Genomic DNA, 21,254 nt, shown 5'->3' with positions numbered 1-21,254 from the left:
TTAAAAGGAGTGTACTAAAAAAGTCTTTGCTGCTAAAATAGTGTCTCCAGTGTCTGTCATGTCCTAGATAGAATTTTCTTTTGAGAAAACTACAGCTACTTATTTTCTGTGGCCTCATTCAAACAAACTTAACATTATTGTAAGGAAGGATAAAGGGTATATGGGTGTTCAGAGGTACAAAATGACTTTTCATTTCTAGTGTTACATGGTGAAGATGAATGATCTACTTTCTTGAATTTCAAAAATAAGGACAGTTAAGGTTTAGATATTTCAAAGGGGAAGCATTGTGTTTTCTTTATTGGATTAATATGGGATCTATGTGATTTGATGCCTCTAAAATTATTTTTAAAACTGAAAATTTTCAAATACTCTCTAAATTTAACCAACATTATACGTTTTTGAAAACCTGAATGATCATCTTTTTGAAGAGAAACAGAAAATAAATAAAGCAGATCTAAAACTGTACTTCTGTATTTTTGCATATCCTTAGCATTCTGTTCTCCCAGAATAGTTTTTTGATATGTGATTTCTGTGGCAAAGATAGGCTTTGAAAGCACCCCAGTGTGGGAAAGGACCCTTACGATCTCAGAGGTCGTAACTCTTTCACTTCTTATGGTTTTTCTACCATTAGAGAAATAGTGTCACCGAAGCAAAATACTCCATTACAAGATTTTTGCCTCAATTGCGGTACTATATAAGCTGAAATATGGAGGTGTCTTGCAATGTTCTCTTGAAGTGAGTATTTACTCCCTGGAGATCATGGTTAACAAATAGGCAGAAGTTGATAACATAAAGAGTATTATTTGTAAAAAGTGTAAATTTTACTTGAAAATACTTTTTTTAAACTTCTGTGTCTTAGAAAATGTAGTGTATTTGGTTAATAAAGGAGATTTCCTGTTTTCTAATTATAAAAGAATGCTGTTAGTAGTAATTTATAAATATCTTTACCTTAAGTTTATACTTTATTAAATATATTAGCAAGCTAAAGCAGGAAGAAAAGAGTTCAGAGCTTTGGGTGGGTTTCTAAAGAAAGGCTCTAACTTCATATTGGTGTCCATATAGCAAAATAAGAAATTTATAGCATTCCCTAATCTTACTTAACTATTTTCAAGGCCATTGGGAAGAAAATGTGCTGTTATCTCTGAAGAAACACCAGAATTAAAGACATAACTACTGTTAAACATTTACATTTTAGGTCCCAAACAAAAATTTCAAAAAGGACACTCATTCTTATATTTAGTCATAAAACAGCAGTTCTTTAGCACTGTCTGAGGTCAGGTCCTCTAGAACCAGACATGGTAATTTTTGAGCAAGAAATTCACTGACAGAATGTTCTCAGGAGAAAATCCTAGGGAAGTGAAGAAAGTAAGGTAAGACAGAGAAAGAAGATCAGTAGAAATGTGGTCTCAGCTGAAGTCTAGCCTCAGCCTGATCCCATATAGAGCTATGGAGCATGAACTTTAACACAGAAGTTGCTCACCCAGAAGCAAGAGACCAGAGCTGTTATTCCCCTATCTGTCAGTTCTTGGGCAAAGGTCATGCCCATCCAGGAGGGAGGAATAATCGGCTAGGCATCTCCACACAGGGAGGCTCTTCTTAGCCCTGTCTAGTCCTCTGGAGAGAGCTGCAGCTGTGGGCCGTTTGCAGCCAACCTCTGCAGCATCCCTGGAGTGGGTGTACCAGTTGCCAGTTGCCACTGAGTCGACTCCGACTCATGGTGACCCCATGTGTGTCAGAGTAGGACTGTGCTCTATAGGATTTTCAATGGCTGATTTTTTGGAAGTAGATCACCAGGTCTTTCTTCCAGGGCACCTCCAGGTGGACTTCAACCTCCAACCTTTTGGTTAGCAGCCAAGTGTGTTAACCACCCAGGGACTCTATGCGGGTGGGTGCACCGCCTCTGAAAAGATCTGGGCAGGGCACCAGCAGCATCTGCTCCAAGCATGTGAAGGCTGTACCATATACCGTGAATCCTGCTTAGACTCGGCTTTCATTAAATTCAAGCAGGGGATCCGAGTGGTTTTTTGTTGGTTTCCTTTTTTTCCCTTTGCAGAGGTTAAGCATAGATGTTAGAGGCAGAAATACCATTGGAAATAGATTCATGTCTACTGTTAGGCATAATTTTCAGGAAGTGTAAAACTTTCCTGTAGCTCCATTTACTGCATACCACAACAAACAGTATTTAGGAAACTTTCCAGTTTAAATTTTATCACAGAGGATGATGTGTCTGTTGGTCGTATGGGAAAAAATACCTACAGTGTAAATAAGAGCCTGTAAGATTGCATTCTTACAGTAAATTGTTTTGCTTTAATTTTATTAATTTTCTCTTATGTTCAATTAAGTTGTATCTTAGGTCAAAATTTCTAAAAGTCTCCACAGAAAGCAAGGAAATAATCATAGATGTGCTCAAAAATGTACTTACACAATAGTCTCTGGAGATATGTTTAAAATAGTGAAACATTGCAAATATCCAATAGTAGGGGATTGGAAAAATAACCTACGGTAGAGTTATCTATGATGGAAAATTGTGAAGTCATTGAAAGTCATGTTATAGAAGAATATTTCATGACATGGAAAATACTTGTATTAAGTGAAAAAATAAGGTTAAAACAGAGAGTATGAATATTATTCCATTTTTTAAAAAATAATTATGTATAAAAAAGACTATATATACTTCTCATGTTCACAGTGGTTATCTCTGAGTGGCTTTGGTGTTTGAATTATTTCTTTAGGGGTTTCTTTTATCATTTTTATTTTTAAAATTTTCTATTTTAAGTGTGGGTCAATTTTATAATAAGAAGAAGATTATTTAATACATGATCTCAACTTTAATAGACTTATTTTTAGTTATGGTTAGCCAAGCAATTTTCAAGGTTTTTGTCTGTTTGTTTTTTTGCACACTGATAATTCTCAATTTTCTCATCTTTTTTTCACCCAGTTTTTCTTCTGAATGTTCTAATAAAATATAAAATAACAAATTTCTACTACTATTTTAATTGGGTATCATCTCAGTCATTGTTAAATTATAGTTCATTAAAAAAAAGTATTGCCAGTCTACATAGCATCTTTATATTTTTAGACTTCATCTCTAACGTTTCTAGACTCTTCCTTAATTATTCTTTGCATTGTGATATTTTATTTAATTACTTTGGGAATATATAATATATATATAATGTTAATTAAATGTTATAATATATAAGTATATAATGTAATAATAATAAACATTTTAAGCCCCGTAATATGGCCTAGGCATTGTGCTAAGGACTTTATGTAAACCACGAAGTCACAAAAGCATTTTGAAAATCCTGCCCCTTACAGCAAAAAAAAGTATGATATTAAATGACTTGAAGATTATCTTCTTTTTTAAGTGCCTTAATCACTTTTAATCAGGAAGAAATCATGTAGAAAATTTCATCTTAAAAAGCAAGATGTATATTATTTAATGTGTCACAAGATAAGATGCTGGCTCTGTCCACAGAATGCCAAAAAAGAATGAAATATGAAATAATCAATCATTTACATGTTTTTTGACATGATGCTGTTTTTCCAATGTACTATTTTTTTTTCCCTTGAGTTGTTATGTTACATAGGCAAAGCCAGCAAGTAGGTGTGGAAATCATGTATAATGTCACACATAAGATCAGAAGACTGTATCACCTCTTTCTTTATTTCTTCTTCATCTTCCAGGGTCAGAGCAGCCAGTTGCTTAGCTCTCTGCTCCATCAGATTCACATATCGGATTGGGTTTGACAAAGCTTCAATCACATCTAAATAGGAATGAGACATTTCATATTAAAGGTCCTGGAGGTAGTATTATCCACCATCCATCCATCTATCCATCCAACCTGCCATCCATCTACCCATCTATCCCTCAACCCACATCATCCATTCTCCATCTACCCATCTATCTATCCACTCATTCATCCAATCAACCAACAATTCATTATCCATCCATCCATCCATCCATCCATCCATCTATCCATCCATCCTTTCATCCACTCATCCATCAATCCACCCATCCATCCTCTATTCTCCTAACTAACGATCTACTCATCCATCCTATATACCTTCACCTACCCATACATATACTTATTCACCAACCATCCATTCATTCATCTACACAAAGTTAAGAACTAGATGGAAATCAGAGTCTAACTACCATCATTTTGCAAATGACAAAACTGTGGGGAAAAGATAAAGGCACTTAGGATTATACTGCTTTGGTGAAACCCTGATTACATGCCCAGAGACATTTCTACAATACTAGAGGTAGTATTAAACCATAAAAATATGGATGCCCCAGATGGAACTATCCCTTTAAATTAGGTTGTTTACCTGCAAATGTGTCTGGTACATAGTCTTTTACTTCTATGTAGACAAAAACAGCTGGCAGCATCAGAGGTTGGTTCCTTTCATTCCTCAGACTGATGTAGTGATAGCCTGGAGGGTGACATAATACTGTCTCACATATTTTCTTCACAATGTTAGTGACAACACATGAACATCTATGTGATACAAGTGTTTACTTTAGGTGACTGTGGGTGACAAACAGGTCACTTCTTTCTCATTTTAATTACATGGCTTTAAATAATAATGTATTCTTTTTCTCATCCAACAAGAAAACATTATTGATCCTCTTTCTCTTGCTCTTTTCTTTTTTTCCTTTCCAAACACATTTTTCCCCCACAAAAGAGAATTCTAAACCATTTGTCATAGATTTAATCATTGGTCCAAATTAGTCCTCTGTAATAGCATTATGCTTTCCATGACTTCCTAACTTTGGGATTACCCATATGTTCTGCTTTGGCCAATGGTAAGTCAGTAATGTAAGTTGAGGCTGAAAATGCACTTGCTCAGTTAGGCTTGCCCTTTTGCACGCCAGTGGTTCACCATGAGAATTCCACACTGTGGGTGCCAATTCCCAATAAGCCTGGGCACCAGAATGAAAACATGTGCCACAGACCTAAACCCAACTCACAGTGTGAAGCACAGTTACTCAGCTGAGACCAGCCTAGATCAGCCAAACCCTTGCAAACCCACAGACTTGTGAGCACAAAGATAGATACTTATCATTACAAGCCTTTGAGTTATTTTTTTTTTGGTGGTAAAATACATATAACATATACTTTGCCATATTAATCATCTGTGGGTGTACAATTCAGTGACATTAATTAAATTCACAATGTTGTGCAACTATCACCACTATCTATTTCCAAAACTTTTCCATCACCCCAAACAGAAACTCAGTACCCATTAAGCAACAACTTCCCATTCCCTCCTCACCCCAACCCATGTGTCATGGTTTGAATTACGACCCCAAAAAATGTGTGTATCAGTTTGGCTAAGGCCATGATTCCTGGTACTGTGTGATTTTCCTGTATGTTGTAAACCTGCTTCTATGATGTTAATGAGGGAGGATGGGTGGCAGTTGTGTTAGTAAGGCAGGACCTGATCTACAAGACTGGATTGTGTCCTGAGACAATCTCTTGAGATATAAAAGACAGAAGTGAGCAGTGAGACAGGGGGACCTCATACCATCAAGAAAGTAGTGCTGGGAGCAGAGTGCGTCCTTTGGACTGGGGTCCCTGCGCAGAGAAGCTCCTAGTCCAGGGGAACTCGGAAGAGAAGAAGGCCGACAGAGGGAAAAAGCCTTCCCCTGGAGCTGATGCCCTGAATTTGGACTTTTAGCCTACTTTGACTGTGAGGAAATAAACTTCTCTTCATTAAAATCATCCACTTGTGGTATTTCTGTTGTAGCAGCACTAGATGACTAAGACACAATGGTATCTACTCATCTACTTTGGTCTTAATGCGTTTGCCTATTCTAGATATTTCATATAAGTGGGATCATTCAATACTTATTCTTTTGTATCTGACTTATTTCACTTAGCATAATTTTTTCAAGGTTCATTCACATCACAGCATGTATCAAAACATCATTTCTCTTTATGGTATTTACATACGATATTCCATTGTATGTATACACCACATTTTATTTATCCATTCATCTTATTTATCCGTATTTTCCACATTGGCTGTACCATTTTATATTCCCACCAGTAAGGGATGAGGGCTCCAATTTCTCCACATTCTAAGACTTGTCATTTTCTTCTTTAAAAAAAATAATATCCATCCTACCTCGTATGAGAGCCATTGAGCTTTTAAATAGTCTGTTATTGAGAATTATTGTGGCAATAGGTGACTAACAGATTATAGCCCATCACAAAAACATGAAACTGCCAGAGATAAATAATTATAGCCCAGCTTATATAACACAATTAACAGTTTCAAATAGCCTCCTAATCGGTTCTTCAATAATCGTGTAAGGCAGTGATGCTTTTGTTTAAAATTTTAATAAAAAGCTCCTCACCACACTATCCATACCTGGTCGAATTGCTTGCACTGGCAAGATCCGGTGACCGATAAATTTACCTCCTTCTTCATAAACTGCTATCCTTAAACAGGCCAGAGAAGGAAGCACCACCTACAGGGATATTATGGACACAACAGGTTACGAGAACGAGCAACTCCAACAAAAGGATTACCAAAAACCAAAACAAATCCATTGCCATCAAGTCAGTTCTGACTCATAGCAGTCCTACAGGACAGAGTAGAACTGCCCCATAAGGTTTCCAAGGAGCAGTGGGTGGATTCGAACTGCCAACATTTTGGTTAGCAGCCATAGCTCTTAACCAAACAAGTATTACTCAAACAGGCACTCGTTTTTCAATCCAAGTCAAAATTTCTATGTAGCTAATTTGGATAGAAAGTTAAGCTGTTGCTCTTTAATTTAGATTTTCAAAAGGAGAAGACATAGAATGATATGGCTTCATTTATGATCTAGCGCATTTTCCTAATGAGGTATTTGTTCAGTACAGAGGACATTTTCTCGTCACATGGAAATTCCTGATGTGGAAATGACACGAGTTCTATGCTTAAGTACAAAGAATTAGTGGTCTTATCACGATGTGAGCACTTACTTTGACATTTTCAAAGCAAATGACTTTTATCCTTTCAAAGCAAAAGTAAAAAGAAAATACAGCTTTCAGGATAGCTTTCAAAATGCTACTGCTTTATAAATTTGTTAATTCCAAAATTAAGCAACAAAAACTACTCATCTCATTTTTTTTCTCATTGTAAAAGACTTGGAATGCACAGTTACATATCAGTCAGGAAGGGAGTAAAAGATCACACACCCAGACTTTCTTTCAAAATGCTTTTGATGACAATGGCAAACAAATATTTATTGCATATTGTCAGATGCCAGACATTTTTCTAAGTGTTTTGTAATGTATTAACTTATGGATTATTCATGCCAACCCTATGAAGTAGATTCTATGACTAAACCCAGTTAACATGTGAAAAAACCGGAGCACAGAGAGAAAAGCACAGTTCTCCAAAGTCTTCCAGGTGTTAAGTGATAGCTCTGGGATTTGAACCCAGGCAGCCTGGCTCCAGGGTCCATGCTTTTAACCACACTACAATATGTATGATGGCCACAGAAATCCCACAGACAATATGTTAGATAATGTTTTTGTTCTTCCTGTAGACACTTGAATCATCATCAGGATCAACTAGAGGTGTGCTCATATTGGTGAACCTTGATAAACATATACTCCACTCACTGGATTCCTTATCAGGGAGTAGAAGGGTGAGGAGGTATGTGGAAATATCACAGCCAATTGATAACTGTATCTGTTTGTTAGGAAATTGCATTGGGACCTCCCACACCTGCCTTTCATTGGGAGTGTTCATGTTAAATGCCGTTCTTCAAAACACCCATACAACTTACATCAATTAAGCTAATTGCCTTTATCATCAAACCAGAAAACCAAATCATTTGCTGTGGAGTTGGTTCTGACACATGTAGACCCCATAAGTGTCAGAGTAGAACTGTGCTCTATAGGGTTTTCAATGGCTGATTTTTCCGAAGTAGATTGCCCGGCCTTACTTCCGGGATGCCTTTGGGTTGAATTGTGTTCCTCAGAAATATATGCTGTAAATCCTAACCCCTATACCTGTGGGTGTAATAATAGTGGGGAATAGGGTTTTCTTTGCTATGTTAGTGAGGCCACTTCAGTGTAGGGTGTGTCTTAACCCAATCACTTTCGAGATATAAAAGAGTAGAAAAGGCACAGAAGCCAACCAGCACAAATGGGGGAAAGACAGATGCCACATGGAGATCTCCAAGAATGCTGAGAAGAATCTAGAGAAGCTGAGAGAAGGATTTTCCTCCACTGCCGACAGAGAGAGCCTTCCCCTAGGGCCAGTGCCCTGAATTTGGGCTTCTAGCCTTGTAAACTGTGAGAAAATGAATTTCTGTTCATTAAAGCCATCCACTTGTGATATTCTGCTACAGCAGCAGTAGATAACTAAGACAGATGGACTCAAACCGCCAACCTTTGCGTTAGCAGCCTAGCACTTTACCTTTTGTGCAACCCAGGGACTCCATGTTCATCACAGAGGAGGGAAACTGCCAAAGCTTATTTTAGCCTCGTTGAAATATTTGAAGAATCCTTCAGAAATGTGAGATCATCAAATTCTATTACAGAAAGGTATACTTTGAGGTGAAGAGGGGGCAGGGAAAGGAAACTAAAATGCTAGAGAAGATATCACAGACTTAGCAGAAGCAGAAAGATGCCTTCACAGAGATACTCCCTTTGCAGAAGACTGCTTTTGTAGATGTTTTGGCCAGATAAAAGCAAGACTATGGCAAGAAAGTCCACTCTATGTTCTACTGGACTTACTGTCTTCCTTTATGTGATAAGCATGTGTAAAGAAGGTTGGCTTTTTAGTGAAGGCAGAGAGAAGGACCTAACAGAGTGAGAAAAGTTTTAGCCAGGGCTTTACACTGGTTCATTCTTGTTTGAACCCCTGCTGAGAATTTGCATTTCTAACAAGTTCCCAGGAAGTTATACGTAAGAATCACCTGGGGATCTTGCTAAAATGTAGATTCTGATTCAGTATACCTGGGGTGGAAATGCAAATTCTCAGCAGGGAATTTTTTAGAAATGTAAGTTCTCAGCAGGGGTTCGAAACAGAATGAAGCAGTTCCAAGCCCTTGTTTTAACTCTATCAGACAGAATGTAGACAAAATGGAATGGCCAGCTGCTGCCAGGAACTAGAGATTCTAGGGAGTTTAATTAATATTCTCTCTAAAGAAAGTATAGACTTACTTTGTCTCAGCTACCATATTATTCTCTACTTTGCATTCTACTTCATTTGAGGTACAATGAAAATTTATCATTTAGCACTTGTATTATGCAAGGATGTAAGTTAAATTTATGTGTTAGTGAGGCATATTTGAATTAATTAATTGATTTACAATATAATCCTGAAGATTAAAACAAGTGATTAACAAAGACTTTGAATAGTTTCGAGGACAGCTTTCAAAATGCTATTGTTTTATGAAGGTGTAAATTCCCAAATTAAGCAACATGCAATTACTCACTTCATTTCTTTCTCAGTGTAGAACACCGGGAATGCAGAGTTACATATCATGTCAAGAACACCGGACTGACCTTTTTGAACACAATGGGTTCTTCTTCCCAGACAGGATTTACTGCATTTCCTTGTGATGTCTTGGTCTTGAAGGCCTTCCTCCTTGTGTCTACAGGCAAACCAAACATATCTACTTCCACGTAGGTCCCGACTTTCTTATCAGAAAGAAACTGACCTGAAATTATCTAGAAAATAATAAAAAAAGGTATTCTGATAAAAGAGTAACAAAGACATAAGACAATAATTTAAAGAGGGACAAAAACTGATTATGAATGCTGAACCATAAGCAAAACGAAACAGAAGCAAGTATAGAAATATGGTTTGTATTTCATTTAAAGAGTTGATAACAAAAAACCAAATTCACCGCTGTTGAGTCGATTCCAACTCATAGCGACCCCATAGGGTTTCCAAGGCTGTAAATCTTTATGAAAGCAGACTACCACATTTTTCTCTAGCGGAGCTGCTGGTGGTTTTGAACTGCCAACCTTTCAGTTAGCAGTCGACTGCTTTAACCACTGAGCCACCAGTGCTCTTTAAAGGGTTAAGAAAGAAACTAGTATTAAAAATGCTGAGGCAGGAAGGAGTTAATTAATAAGACAAAGTCGTGTAAACCTATTGCTGTTGAGTCGATTCCAACTCAGTGACCCTATAGGACAGGTAGAACTGCCCCATAGGGTTTCCAAGGAGCAGGAGGTGGATTTGAACTGCTTATCTTTTGGATAGCAGCCAAGTTCTTAACCCTGTACCACCAGGGCTCCAGAGTTGTATAGGAGGGAATCAATGAACCAAATATTGACTTTAAACCATCAAGTCCAGCTTATCATCACCCCTAACCCCACCTGATTAGTCATCCATACAATTGTGGGTATACTTTGCCTAGTTCTAAAACTATGGATATTGTTGAGTTAAAAAAAGACATGAAAAAATTGCATTTTCATAAAATGTCCCCCATGTCTGCCTAATTTTCTAAGCCAATTTGTGAAATCTGAGGGTTCAATCTGGGTGTCATAAGGTTACTGGAGACGGAGGGAAACAACAAGGTCTTCAGCTGCTCTATGCCACCGGGGGCAGCAGCAGGAAGCAAGTGCACATGGAGCAAACCTGGTGAGTTTGGATTGTCTGGCTGGAACAAAGCAGTGTGCTGGTCAAGAGCTTTCTGAGTTCAACTCTAAGAAAGGTGATAGAACTTCCAAGATTAGGATTTGGCCAGAAATTAGTCAAACCTTAGCACAATGGTAGCATGAGGATGGTCCTCAGAGGCTGAATGAAGTCAAAGTCAGCTACACGACGATGTAGTCAGACATTTAGAACAAATGTGAGAGAAAGCCGGAGGAAGAGGCTGGCTGAATTCACCCTGGGGCAGTTCATTTTCCCTGGATGTTCTTTTCAGCCTGAGTGCACGGCATCTGCTAGCAGCCACCTCTTTGTTTAACTTGAGGTTCTACACGAGTAGAAAGATTTAGCAGGCATTTTACAACATGTGTGAAGCCTCCAAGTTATGAAAGTCACACTAGGAATTCAGATGCACTGAAATTTTGTGTGCTTAACGTGTTTGATCAAAGCAGAAATTCTTAAATTAACAAGGTGAAACCTCAACGTTCTCATCAGTAAAATGGGGTGGCGGAACATGATATGAGCTCACAGCTTCACTCGACACTATGAAGTCAATTCTGGAAGATCAAAACAAAGGTACAACTGAAGGCATATGCGCTGCATCTGGGCTCTGGCTATAACGTTAAAGACAGGAATCAGCTGTAACCTGTCCTGTCCACGCAGAGGCCATTACAGATCTAGAAGAGCCTCCATCCTGGACTGATGCAGCCCTTTACACTTGTCTGGGGCCAACTGTGTCTCCTTCGCAGCTCAACTTACTTTCCTGCATCTATGCCATTGTTTTATAGTTGCTTACACTGTCACAGCAGAATTGTCAAGAAAAATAATCAATAAAAAAGCAAGCAAATGATCTGCAAATAAGGCAAAAACTATTATTAGTTTGGCCCAACTGCCACAACAATTGATGAAGGTTCTGAAAATAACATTTATCAGTATGTGATGCGTGGGAATTTATTTTAATCAAACTTGACAGAAATTAAACATCCTTTGTTGAAAACAATTTCCTAAAATAAATACAATCTTGAATATCTAGTTCTGTCAGCTTCATGCTTTTTTATATATGGCTAAAAATAATTTCTAAAGATACAATTGTGAGACTCTTCATTGAAAATTTATTTATTTTTAATCTTTGGTATAAAATGATACAAGTTTTAAGGTAAAAATGAGCTCAATGGCTAGGGTAGATAGAAATGAGGGAAACTATTACAGAGTATTTTTTTAATATAGTTTTTTAAAATGCCTTTGGTTTAAGATCAATCTAAAAATTGCATTTATGTTGAATAAAAAAGTTTCTTATACACTTAAACATAAAAGAAATGAAATCTATAAAAGCAAACAGAATTCTAGCTACAGCAAACAAGGGCTTATAGAATTCATTTAAAAGTCTCTTTATAAAAACTAATTTCCCACTTATAGTATTAAAAATATTTTCTGACAGTTTTTTTTTTTTTTTTAACTTGGCTGAAACATGAATGTAGAAGACTACAGAAAATCATTTGGAATTAATTATTTTAGGACTAGATTTATATTTAATAAAGCAACTCTGTTTTATTTAAAATCATTAATATGTGTTTTTTAAGTCCCTGAATACACTGGTAGATTTTCAAAAATCTTGCTATGGGAACTTGAGCGCTCTTACTCCATATTTAATAACTTATGGAAAGAATACTTTATTCTCTAATTTACTCAGTATAGATACTTCTCCAGAACTAAGAGAAGAAAAAAAAAAAAAAAAAAAATGCTGACCAGAAGATCTCTCCAATGTAAGTCACTAATTTTCATGGTAAACTTAACTGTGGGATATTTATACCAACAGAATTGGCCATGGTGAATTTTACCAACTCCTTTTATGGATTTAAGGTCCAATTTTTATCATTTTAAGAGTGGCACTCAGCCCGTTTATCTCATCCATGTGGTTTCTGAAAACTTCTACATGTTTTTTTTTTTTTAAATCGTGTTATCTTGGTAAAAATCTATATAACAAAACATTTGCCAATTCAACATTTTTTACATGTCCAGTTCAGTGACATTGGTTACGTTTATCATGTTGTGCAACCATCATCACTATCCATTTCCAAATTATTCCACCACCATTAACAGAACTCAGAGCCTCTTAAGCTAAAACTCCCCTTGTCCCCTTCTCTCCCACCTCTGATAACCACTGCTACTGCATTTTTATGCAAATAACACTCACCTTCTAAGTTTGTTTGCAAGTCGCTCCCTCCCCCGGGAGGTGTTTTCCGAAGCAGCTATACTAATTTTTTACAGCCCATAGGGAGCTTAGAAAAACACCTGGGGGTTGGGGGAAGTGGTTGGCAAACAAATGTAGGAGGCACATGTTATTTGTGTAAAAATATGGTAATAAACTTTGGTCTCTATACATTTGCTTATTTCATATAAGTGGGATTATACAATATTTGTCCTTCAGTGTCTCTCTTATTTCACTTAGCATAATGTTTTCAAGGTTCACCTGTGTTGTAGCATGTATCAGGACTTCATTTCTCTTTATGGCAGAGTAATATTCCATTGTATGTATGTACCACATTTTGTTTATCCATTCATCTCTCGATGGACACTTAGATTGTTTCCATTTTTTGGTTATTGTGAAAAGTGCTGCAGTGAATATTGATGTACAAGTTTCTGATCCTGTCCCTGCTTTCAATTCTTTTGGGTATATATCTAGCATTGGCATTGCTGGGTCATATGATAGTTCTATGTTTAACTTTTTGAGAGTCTAATGTGGATTTAATCGTCAAAGAGAATAATGTATGAAAGAAGTAGAGCCTTTGATAGCTACTAAGTTTTTAATGACTGAACTACTTTCTCATACAAAATAGATGAGTTCAAGACTTTCCTTGGGGACGACTTTGTAATAGAGACGTACATACCTTAACAGATAAAGTGTTGGCCACTATCCCGTCTACGATGCCTTCAGTAAATGGATCAAAATGCTTGTCAGGTCTCCTCATGAACTCTGGCTTTAATCGGTAGCCACTCTTCCCATTGTATTCATATATCCCCATATTTATTTGCATAGCCAAGTCTGAATAACAAAAAGACAAACCTTTAGTATGAACGTATTTATATTTCAAGCAAGAAAATAAGTGTTATTATTAATTCCTCGTATTAGAATCCACTTTGTGACTGCTCCTCTTTACAAAAGTAATATTTATTCATTGCAGAAACTTAGAAAACACAAGGAAAAAAAAATCAGCGGTACTCCCCAAATTTAGAGATAACCATGTCAGTAGGTTGGTGTATATTCTATTTCTTCACTTAAAATATATTTTAAATATAGAATATATCCATTTAATTAAATATTTTTCTGCCTTAATTTTAACAGCTATATAAAATTCCTTTGAATAGTTTTATTTGAGTAAGCATATTTAACCAGCCCTTTTCTTTGGATGCTTGTGTTTCTTCTAATTTTTCACTATCACATATAATGTTTTGATGAATATCCTTGAGAAATCTTTGTATACATGATCAATTATTTTCTTAGGAGTGGAATTTCTGGGTCAAAAGATGTGCACATTGGAGAAGGATTTTGATAAACCTTACTAAATGAACTTTCAGAAAGCTTAAACCAATGGACATTTCCCTAATCCCTGTATTTGAGGACAGACTCTTCCACATTTTATCAACAATGAATGCTATACTTCTTCTTCTTTTTTAAAATTTATCCTAAGGGGCAATCTTTTTCTTTTTTAAATGTGCATTTCTTTGATTTCTATTTAGCACAACCAATTTCTAGTTACACACTGACTCTTTTCCAGTGGACAATGGTTGCTGCTCAAAGTTTTTCTAGGACTCGTTCCTTGTTCCAAATGAACGTTGACAATAGTTGCAATGTTAGGGTTAAAAAATACGTTTTAAAGTCATAAGGTATTTGGGAAGCTGTCAATCACTCCAGATTATCTGTGCCACACTCATATGCATAATAACTAGATGATTATAGAATTATTTCAGAATGCCATGAAACAAATCATTTTTAGAATTCTGTAAAGAACTGATATTTTCTTGCTCATGAAGTTCGTATAACTATAACACCAAGACTGGACCAAGAGCAAAAATGGAAAGTGATAAATCTATCACACACACACACACATATACACACACACACAAAATGCCTCCAAAAGTCTAAAAAAATCACATTAACGAATCTAATCATATGTTCTAAAAAATAATACACAACGAGCAAGCAGATTTATTCCAGGAACAAAAGGAGAATTGTATATCGGGAGCTATTAATATAATTGATCACATTTATGTACAAAAGAAGAAATGAACATACCATTTCATATCATATGATCATCCCAATAGCTATCAAAGAGACATTTAATAATAGTCAACATAAATTCCTAAAACACTGTTGGTCAACTATTGTTGCTGTTGTTAGGTGCTTTCGAGTCAGTTCCGACTCATAGCAACCATATGTACAACAGAACAAAACACTGCCCGGTCCTGCACCATCCTCACCATCATTGCTATGTTTGAGCCTATTGTTGCGGCCACTGTGTCAATTCATCTTGTTGAGGGTCTTCCTCTTTTTCACTGATCCTCTACTTTACCAAGCATGATGTCCTTCTCCATGGACTCGTCCCTCCTGATACTTAGTATGTTAGAGAATATCTGTCCCAAAGTCACAGCCAATATCCTACTTAATCGTATCACAACAAGATGAAAAGAATGTCCACTTTTGATACTTCTATTTAATATGATTCTAGAATGGTCAATCCAAAGCAATAAGACAAGGGTGGAAATTAGATGCATTTAAATTACTGTGACTGTGTATCTGAAAACACTGACAGAATGTACTGGCAAAGGATACTATTGATAAGAGCTTAGGAAGATGGCTGTTGATAAAATACATTTATTTATAAAATGAATTTATACATAGCAATATCCAGAACCAATCTGCTAAGAATGTAGTGGGTGAAATAAAAAAAAGATTTTATCTACAGAAACTAGACCTCTAATAAGGACCACTGATTTTGCTGAGGGACTTAATATAAAAAATTTTAAAGTAAAAAGAGAAACATTGTCTCTGTGATAGGAAAACTAAAAATTATAAAGATGTTAGTTTTCTTCAGATAAATTTATAAATCTATTGCAATTTTAATCAAAATATTTTTTAAATGGGAAAAAGAGAATCATGATTAAATGAAATTAAGTTGGAACAAGAATTCCACTTACAATGACAAGAAAAAACTAAAAATTAATAGCACTGAAGGAGAATTTGTACTTCCAGGTATTAAACCATATTATTAAAATACTATAATGAAAAGATTGAATTACCATATTTTTATGCAAATAATGTGCATCTTCTACGTTTGTTTGCCAATCGAGCCCTCCCCACCCTGAGGTATTTTCATAAGTGTGCTATGATAATTTTTTTACACAGCAACATGTAAAAAAAAAGTTGGCATTGTGGTGCTTATGAAAATACCTTGTGGGGGAGGGTGAGTTTGGTAAACAAGTATAGAAGGTGTGCGTTATTTGTGTAAAAATATGGTACTGGCTCCAAGAAAGCATACCAATTTATTAATGGAAAAAAATATAAAGTGAAAAAATAGACTCAAATTAACAACAATAAAAAAGACAACATCTATAAAACTGTAGTTCCACTTCAGTAGAATAATTCTTTAGGGAAAAATAGGATTGATCTCTTACTGAGATCATATATCCAAATCAAATTTGGATGGATTAAAAGTTTAAATGAAAACATAAAAGAAATTCATGTAAATACAGATGATTGTGGGATGGAGAGACTGTAATTGTAAAAGTTAACCAAGACTACATAAAATACAACATTAATAGATCTGATCTCATAAAATAATTTTTTTCTGTTTAATAAAACAAGCAATATATTCTTTTTATAAAAAGTGCTATCATAAATGAAGAGGAAAATTGACTAGTGTTCACTTGCTTGAACAGGCAACCCACAAAAGTAGAACTATAAAACCCAAAACATATTTAAAATGTTCAACCTCATCAATTATCAAAGAAATTAAATTAAAACAACAGTGAGAAAATATATTTTGCTTGAAATTTTATTATTATTTTTTAATGGTAATACTTGAACAAGATTCCAAACGAAAGGGGCCAGCTCTCATTGCTGGTGAGGATGAATGTAGTGCAACATTTTTGGTGGACAATTTGTTAATATGCACCAAAAATGCTTAAAACTTTCACATCCTTAAGTACAATAATTCTTTTTAGGAACAAATATTAGGAGATAGACTTGACAATTCATATTCAAGACTGTTCAGTTAGAGTATTATTTACAGTAGAAAAAAACAAAAAACAAAATTCAATGTCCAGTTAAAGGAAATCAATCATTAAACATGCTTAATTTACAGCTATTAAAATTCACATATAGCATTTAAGGATATACTTTTTACATATTTTTTTAAACAAGGAATTAAGTGAAAAAGCACACTTACGCATGAACAAATATAATTACGACTACAGAGCCAAAAGTTAACAGTGTTGAATTTCTGGGTGGCGGCATTTCTGGCAATTTCATCCTTTTTATACTTTTCTGAATTTTTCAAATTTTTACAATTAAAAACTATTACTTTTAAAAGCATAAAAAAGCATTTGTTTGAAAAATGCAAACCTCGATAGAAATAAAATAATAAATTATTGAAGACATTTGCTCATTTTTCAAAGTTCACTTGATTTATTTTTACAGCACTGATATTTATTTAGGTGAACTTTGTATTTTTCAAAATCAAGTCTAGCAATTTTTTTCCTCCTCCGATTACTTGAGGATGGTGCCTGGACGCTTGGAAATGTGGCTTTATAATCAAGCATGATTGGGCTACTTACCCACTGTTTGGAAGTTAAGTGCAACCATTTGACAGCCGGCATTCCAGAAAAGCTGAGGCATATAGTTGGATGAATCCACACGTGTTCCTTTTGGATATATTCTGCTAAGCTGCATTTTGTTATATCTGGACCATCATGTTAAGTAGTGAATACAGTTATCAAAATAGTCAATAACATTAACTGAGAAGCCACCTTCCATCTTTCTCCACTGGGGAAATGAACCAAATATTGACAATCTCATAGAGCTAGTGAGTAAAATACGGGGGAAAAAAAACAAAAAAACCTTTATGAACAAACAAAATAAATGTGATTTTAAGATATAAACATAGTATTATCTTTGCAGGGCCTTGTGGGTAAAAACTAATGAAGTGGTAAAAATGGTTGAGTCAAAGTCTTAATTGACAGGCTTAACAATTAAGGACACATGAGGAAGCTCGAAAGTGTCCAGTCATGGAGAGACTGATACTGTGTTTGGCAGTAACAGATAATATGAACTATATAGCTTAAAAAAATTTTTTTTTTGGGGGGGGGTGGGGAAATATACACAACAAAACACATACCCATTCAACAACATTTACACGTATAGTTCATGGACAATGGTTACATACTTGATGTTGTGTTACCATTCTCAATATCTTTGCCCATATTTTTTCACCACCATTAACTTAGACTCTCTGCTTCTTAACATTCTCATCTATGCTTTAGAGTTATTGCTGTCATTTTGATCTTATATAGATACCTCTTTAAAAGGGTGCAATGCTCAAGGCAGACATTCTTTACTGAGCTGAACTATTGTTTAGTTTAAAAATCACTACCTTCCGTGCCATGAGACCAGAAGAAATGGGTGATGTCCAGCCACCATTACTGAATGTTTTGATCAGGGACTCAGTGCATGGATCTTGATCAAAAGGAGAAAAACTGTGGAATGTAACTTCAAATTCTTCTTGGAAATCAGACTTACTGGACATATTTAGACTGGAGGAACCCGTGGATCTATTGAGTGGGAGCAACTTTAAATCTTCAACCAAAACTATCCCATGAAGTCATTTATATAGCTATTTTTTAAATATTCTCTTCTCATGTTCTTAACCTTCTCTGGGAATGCCATTTGCTAAGACTGGGGTACCCTTTATAATTGATAACAAGGTAAGTATAGCACAGAGGTTTTGCCCTTGTTTCATATTTTGGTTCCTACCATCATTAGTTCTCCATCCGAAGAACTTGGGATGTCTTTAAAGTGCAATTGACTAGTTCTTATTATCAAGTACTGTTAGGTAGAGACTAGCTTAAGATTCTGAACTTGGGCTGGGGTGTTGGGCGAAAGGGAGTTTGAAAATTGACTCTGAAACTTGCTAGCTGTGTGGTCTTGGGCAAGTTATTTCATCTTTCTTTGCCTCAGTTTCCTCATCTAAAATCTAGGTTTAACAATTACTACATCATAGGGCTATTGTGAAGGTTAAATAAGATATACAATGAAAATGATTATATGAATAAGAATGATAACGATTTTTATAGAGTGATTTTGTTTATGGACTCTACATTTATCCCCTCTCCTACTGTTGATGGATTTTAAAAGTGACTTTTTAAACTTTATTTCAGGACTTGCTTCATGAAATTGAGCTCTTTGGGGCATTAGTATTAATTGTATGAAAAGAAATTTAAAGGCCTGTTTCTTCTTATTTTGGTTCATGGATAATAATAAAAAAAGTTTTGTTGTCAGTAGTATCAACAAAGCCATTATTAGGAATATATGTTTATATTGTCATCATCATCATTATAACTATTTTTTTGACCAGACATTTATTACTTGTGAGGCCCCACGTTAGCCTTTATAAACACACACACACACACACACACTTTACATATATCTATTATGTATGTATAAGCAGCACTCGTGGCTCAGTGGTTAAGTGCTTGGCTGCTAACCGAAAGGTCAGTGGTTCAAACCCACCATATGCTCTGCAGAGAAAGATGTGGCAGTCTGCTTCCATAAAGATTTATAGCCTTGGAAACCCTATGGAGGAGTTCTACTGGGTCCTACAGGGTCTCTATGAGTTGGAATCAACTCGACAGCAATGGAATTACGTATGTATAAAGCACACACACACACACACTCTACATATATTATACCTCACCCACACAGCAAGCCATAAAGCTGGTATTATTACTACCCTATTACAGATCAGGAAACTCAGATAGATTAAGTAAATTGACAAAAGACACAGAGCTTGATGGTGTGGAAGGGTGGACGTGATCTTAAAATCTGGACTTGCTTTACTCCAAGGCCCATTCTCTCTTCCACTTGCCAGCCTATCCCATTCAGCATTGCACACAATTACTTATCAGAAGCTATTTATCATGCCCAGGTTTTAGACTTCAGTCATTTTGTGCACTTATCTCCTTATTAGAAAAAAATTAATAGCACACGACTTCAGTTGTGTTAATTCAGTAGACGTTCGTCAAATCAAGGATACTCTACAAATTCCACTGGAGACTTCGTAAGCTGCTCGAGTCCTTTGGTTTCCACGAAGGAAGACATTTCAAAACTTCTGTTTCTTTCTGAGTTAACAAAAATTAAAAAAGACAAGAAATAAAACTGAGCTATAAGTTATAACATTATAAAGGAAGTAGACAAATGTGCAATGAAATTGAAGGCAATTAATTTCCAGCGTAACTTTATATTCCATTTGTTTGTTTGTTTTTTACTTAGTGCATTATTTACCTGGAAGAAAACTTGGGTTTTACTAGATGTCATTTTTAATATTTACTACTTGGGTCACAGTCAGTTATGGTTGTGCAAGTTAGGAAAATGGTGGCACTAAGATGGGTGTTGAGTTGAGTGCTATGGCTGCTTACCAAAAGATCAACAGTTTGAATGCACCAGGTGCTCCTTGGAAACTCTATGGGGCAGTTCTACCCTGTTCTATAAGGTTGCTATGAGTCGGAATCAACTTGACGGCAACAGGTTTGTTTTTTCCAGGTGTAGAGTGGCAAAGGGACCTCTGGGTGACGCAAATGGTTTGCACTCAACTATTAGCCTAAAAGTTGGTGGTTTGAACCCATCCAGTAGTGTCACATAAGAAAGGCCTGGGGATGTGCTTTCATAAAAATTACAGCCAAGGAAACACTATGGAGCAGTTCTACTCTCTGACATGGGGCCGCCATGAGTCAGAATTGACTCGATGGCAACAAGTTTGGTTTGGTTTTGGAAGTGTGGCAATGAAGGCTATTTTATCAAAAGAGCAGGGACCCTGTAGAGGCTTTTGTTCTAAGTCTATCCAGATTGAATTCTCGGGGCCACTTCTGGAGGTTAATGAAGGAGACGATGGAAATGTTTGTACTAGATGCTGACGATCTCTTTCATACCCACACTGTCACCTTCTCATTTTGCATACATCCTAGTGTTTCAAACCTCTAATGTGACATTAGAATTATGGCATTTCCAAGCAGAAGGGCCCTTGGAAAATTTTCCAGTGTGATGGTCTCATTTTCCAGATTAGATAACAGAGACCATTGAGGTAAAGGAGCTGAGGTCTCAATATTTTTGAACACAAGGAAAACATTTCTAAAGTGAAATCCAAGCTCCAATTTGAATGAGAGAAACAAAACAAAATTTTTTTAGTCTAGAAGGACTTAAAGTCAAACTCTTCCACCCTTTTCCCACATAAAAATTAAATTGTTAGATAAAGTTTTTATATAAGTACCAGACAGAATAATCAGACTGTAAAAAAAAACCTGTTGCTGTCCAAACAATTCTGACTAATAGCAACCCTACAGGACAGAGAAGAAATGCCCTGGAGGGTTTC

General features: G+C 35.9%; 1 protein-coding gene across 2 annotated transcripts in view; it reads right to left on the bottom strand.

The window, feature by feature from the left end:
* The window catches only part of PLCB1 (phospholipase C beta 1), an 819,608-nt gene that overhangs the window by 148,007 nt on the left and 650,347 nt on the right, over positions 1-21,254 (bottom strand). For both annotated transcript variants that reach the window (XM_004383055.3, XM_004383054.3), the window contains exons 17-23: positions 19,923-20,007; positions 17,449-17,573; positions 13,503-13,657; positions 9,522-9,686; positions 6,385-6,484; positions 4,336-4,440; positions 3,658-3,767 (exon numbers count right to left, since the gene is read on the bottom strand). In XM_004383055.3, coding sequence (XP_004383112.1) covers positions 3,658-3,767; positions 4,336-4,440; positions 6,385-6,484; positions 9,522-9,686; positions 13,503-13,657; positions 17,449-17,573; positions 19,923-20,007 — 845 coding nt within the window. The remainder of the gene's footprint in view (positions 1-3,657; positions 3,768-4,335; positions 4,441-6,384; positions 6,485-9,521; positions 9,687-13,502; positions 13,658-17,448; positions 17,574-19,922; positions 20,008-21,254) is intronic.

The sequence above is a fragment of the Trichechus manatus genome, unplaced genomic scaffold (genome assembly GCF_000243295.1).
Source record: "Trichechus manatus latirostris isolate Lorelei unplaced genomic scaffold, TriManLat1.0 scaffold00104, whole genome shotgun sequence".
NCBI classification, from domain to species: domain Eukaryota; kingdom Metazoa; phylum Chordata; class Mammalia; order Sirenia; family Trichechidae; genus Trichechus; species Trichechus manatus.
Note: the sequence above shows the minus strand (reverse complement) of the source record. Positions and strands in the feature narration are given on the sequence as shown.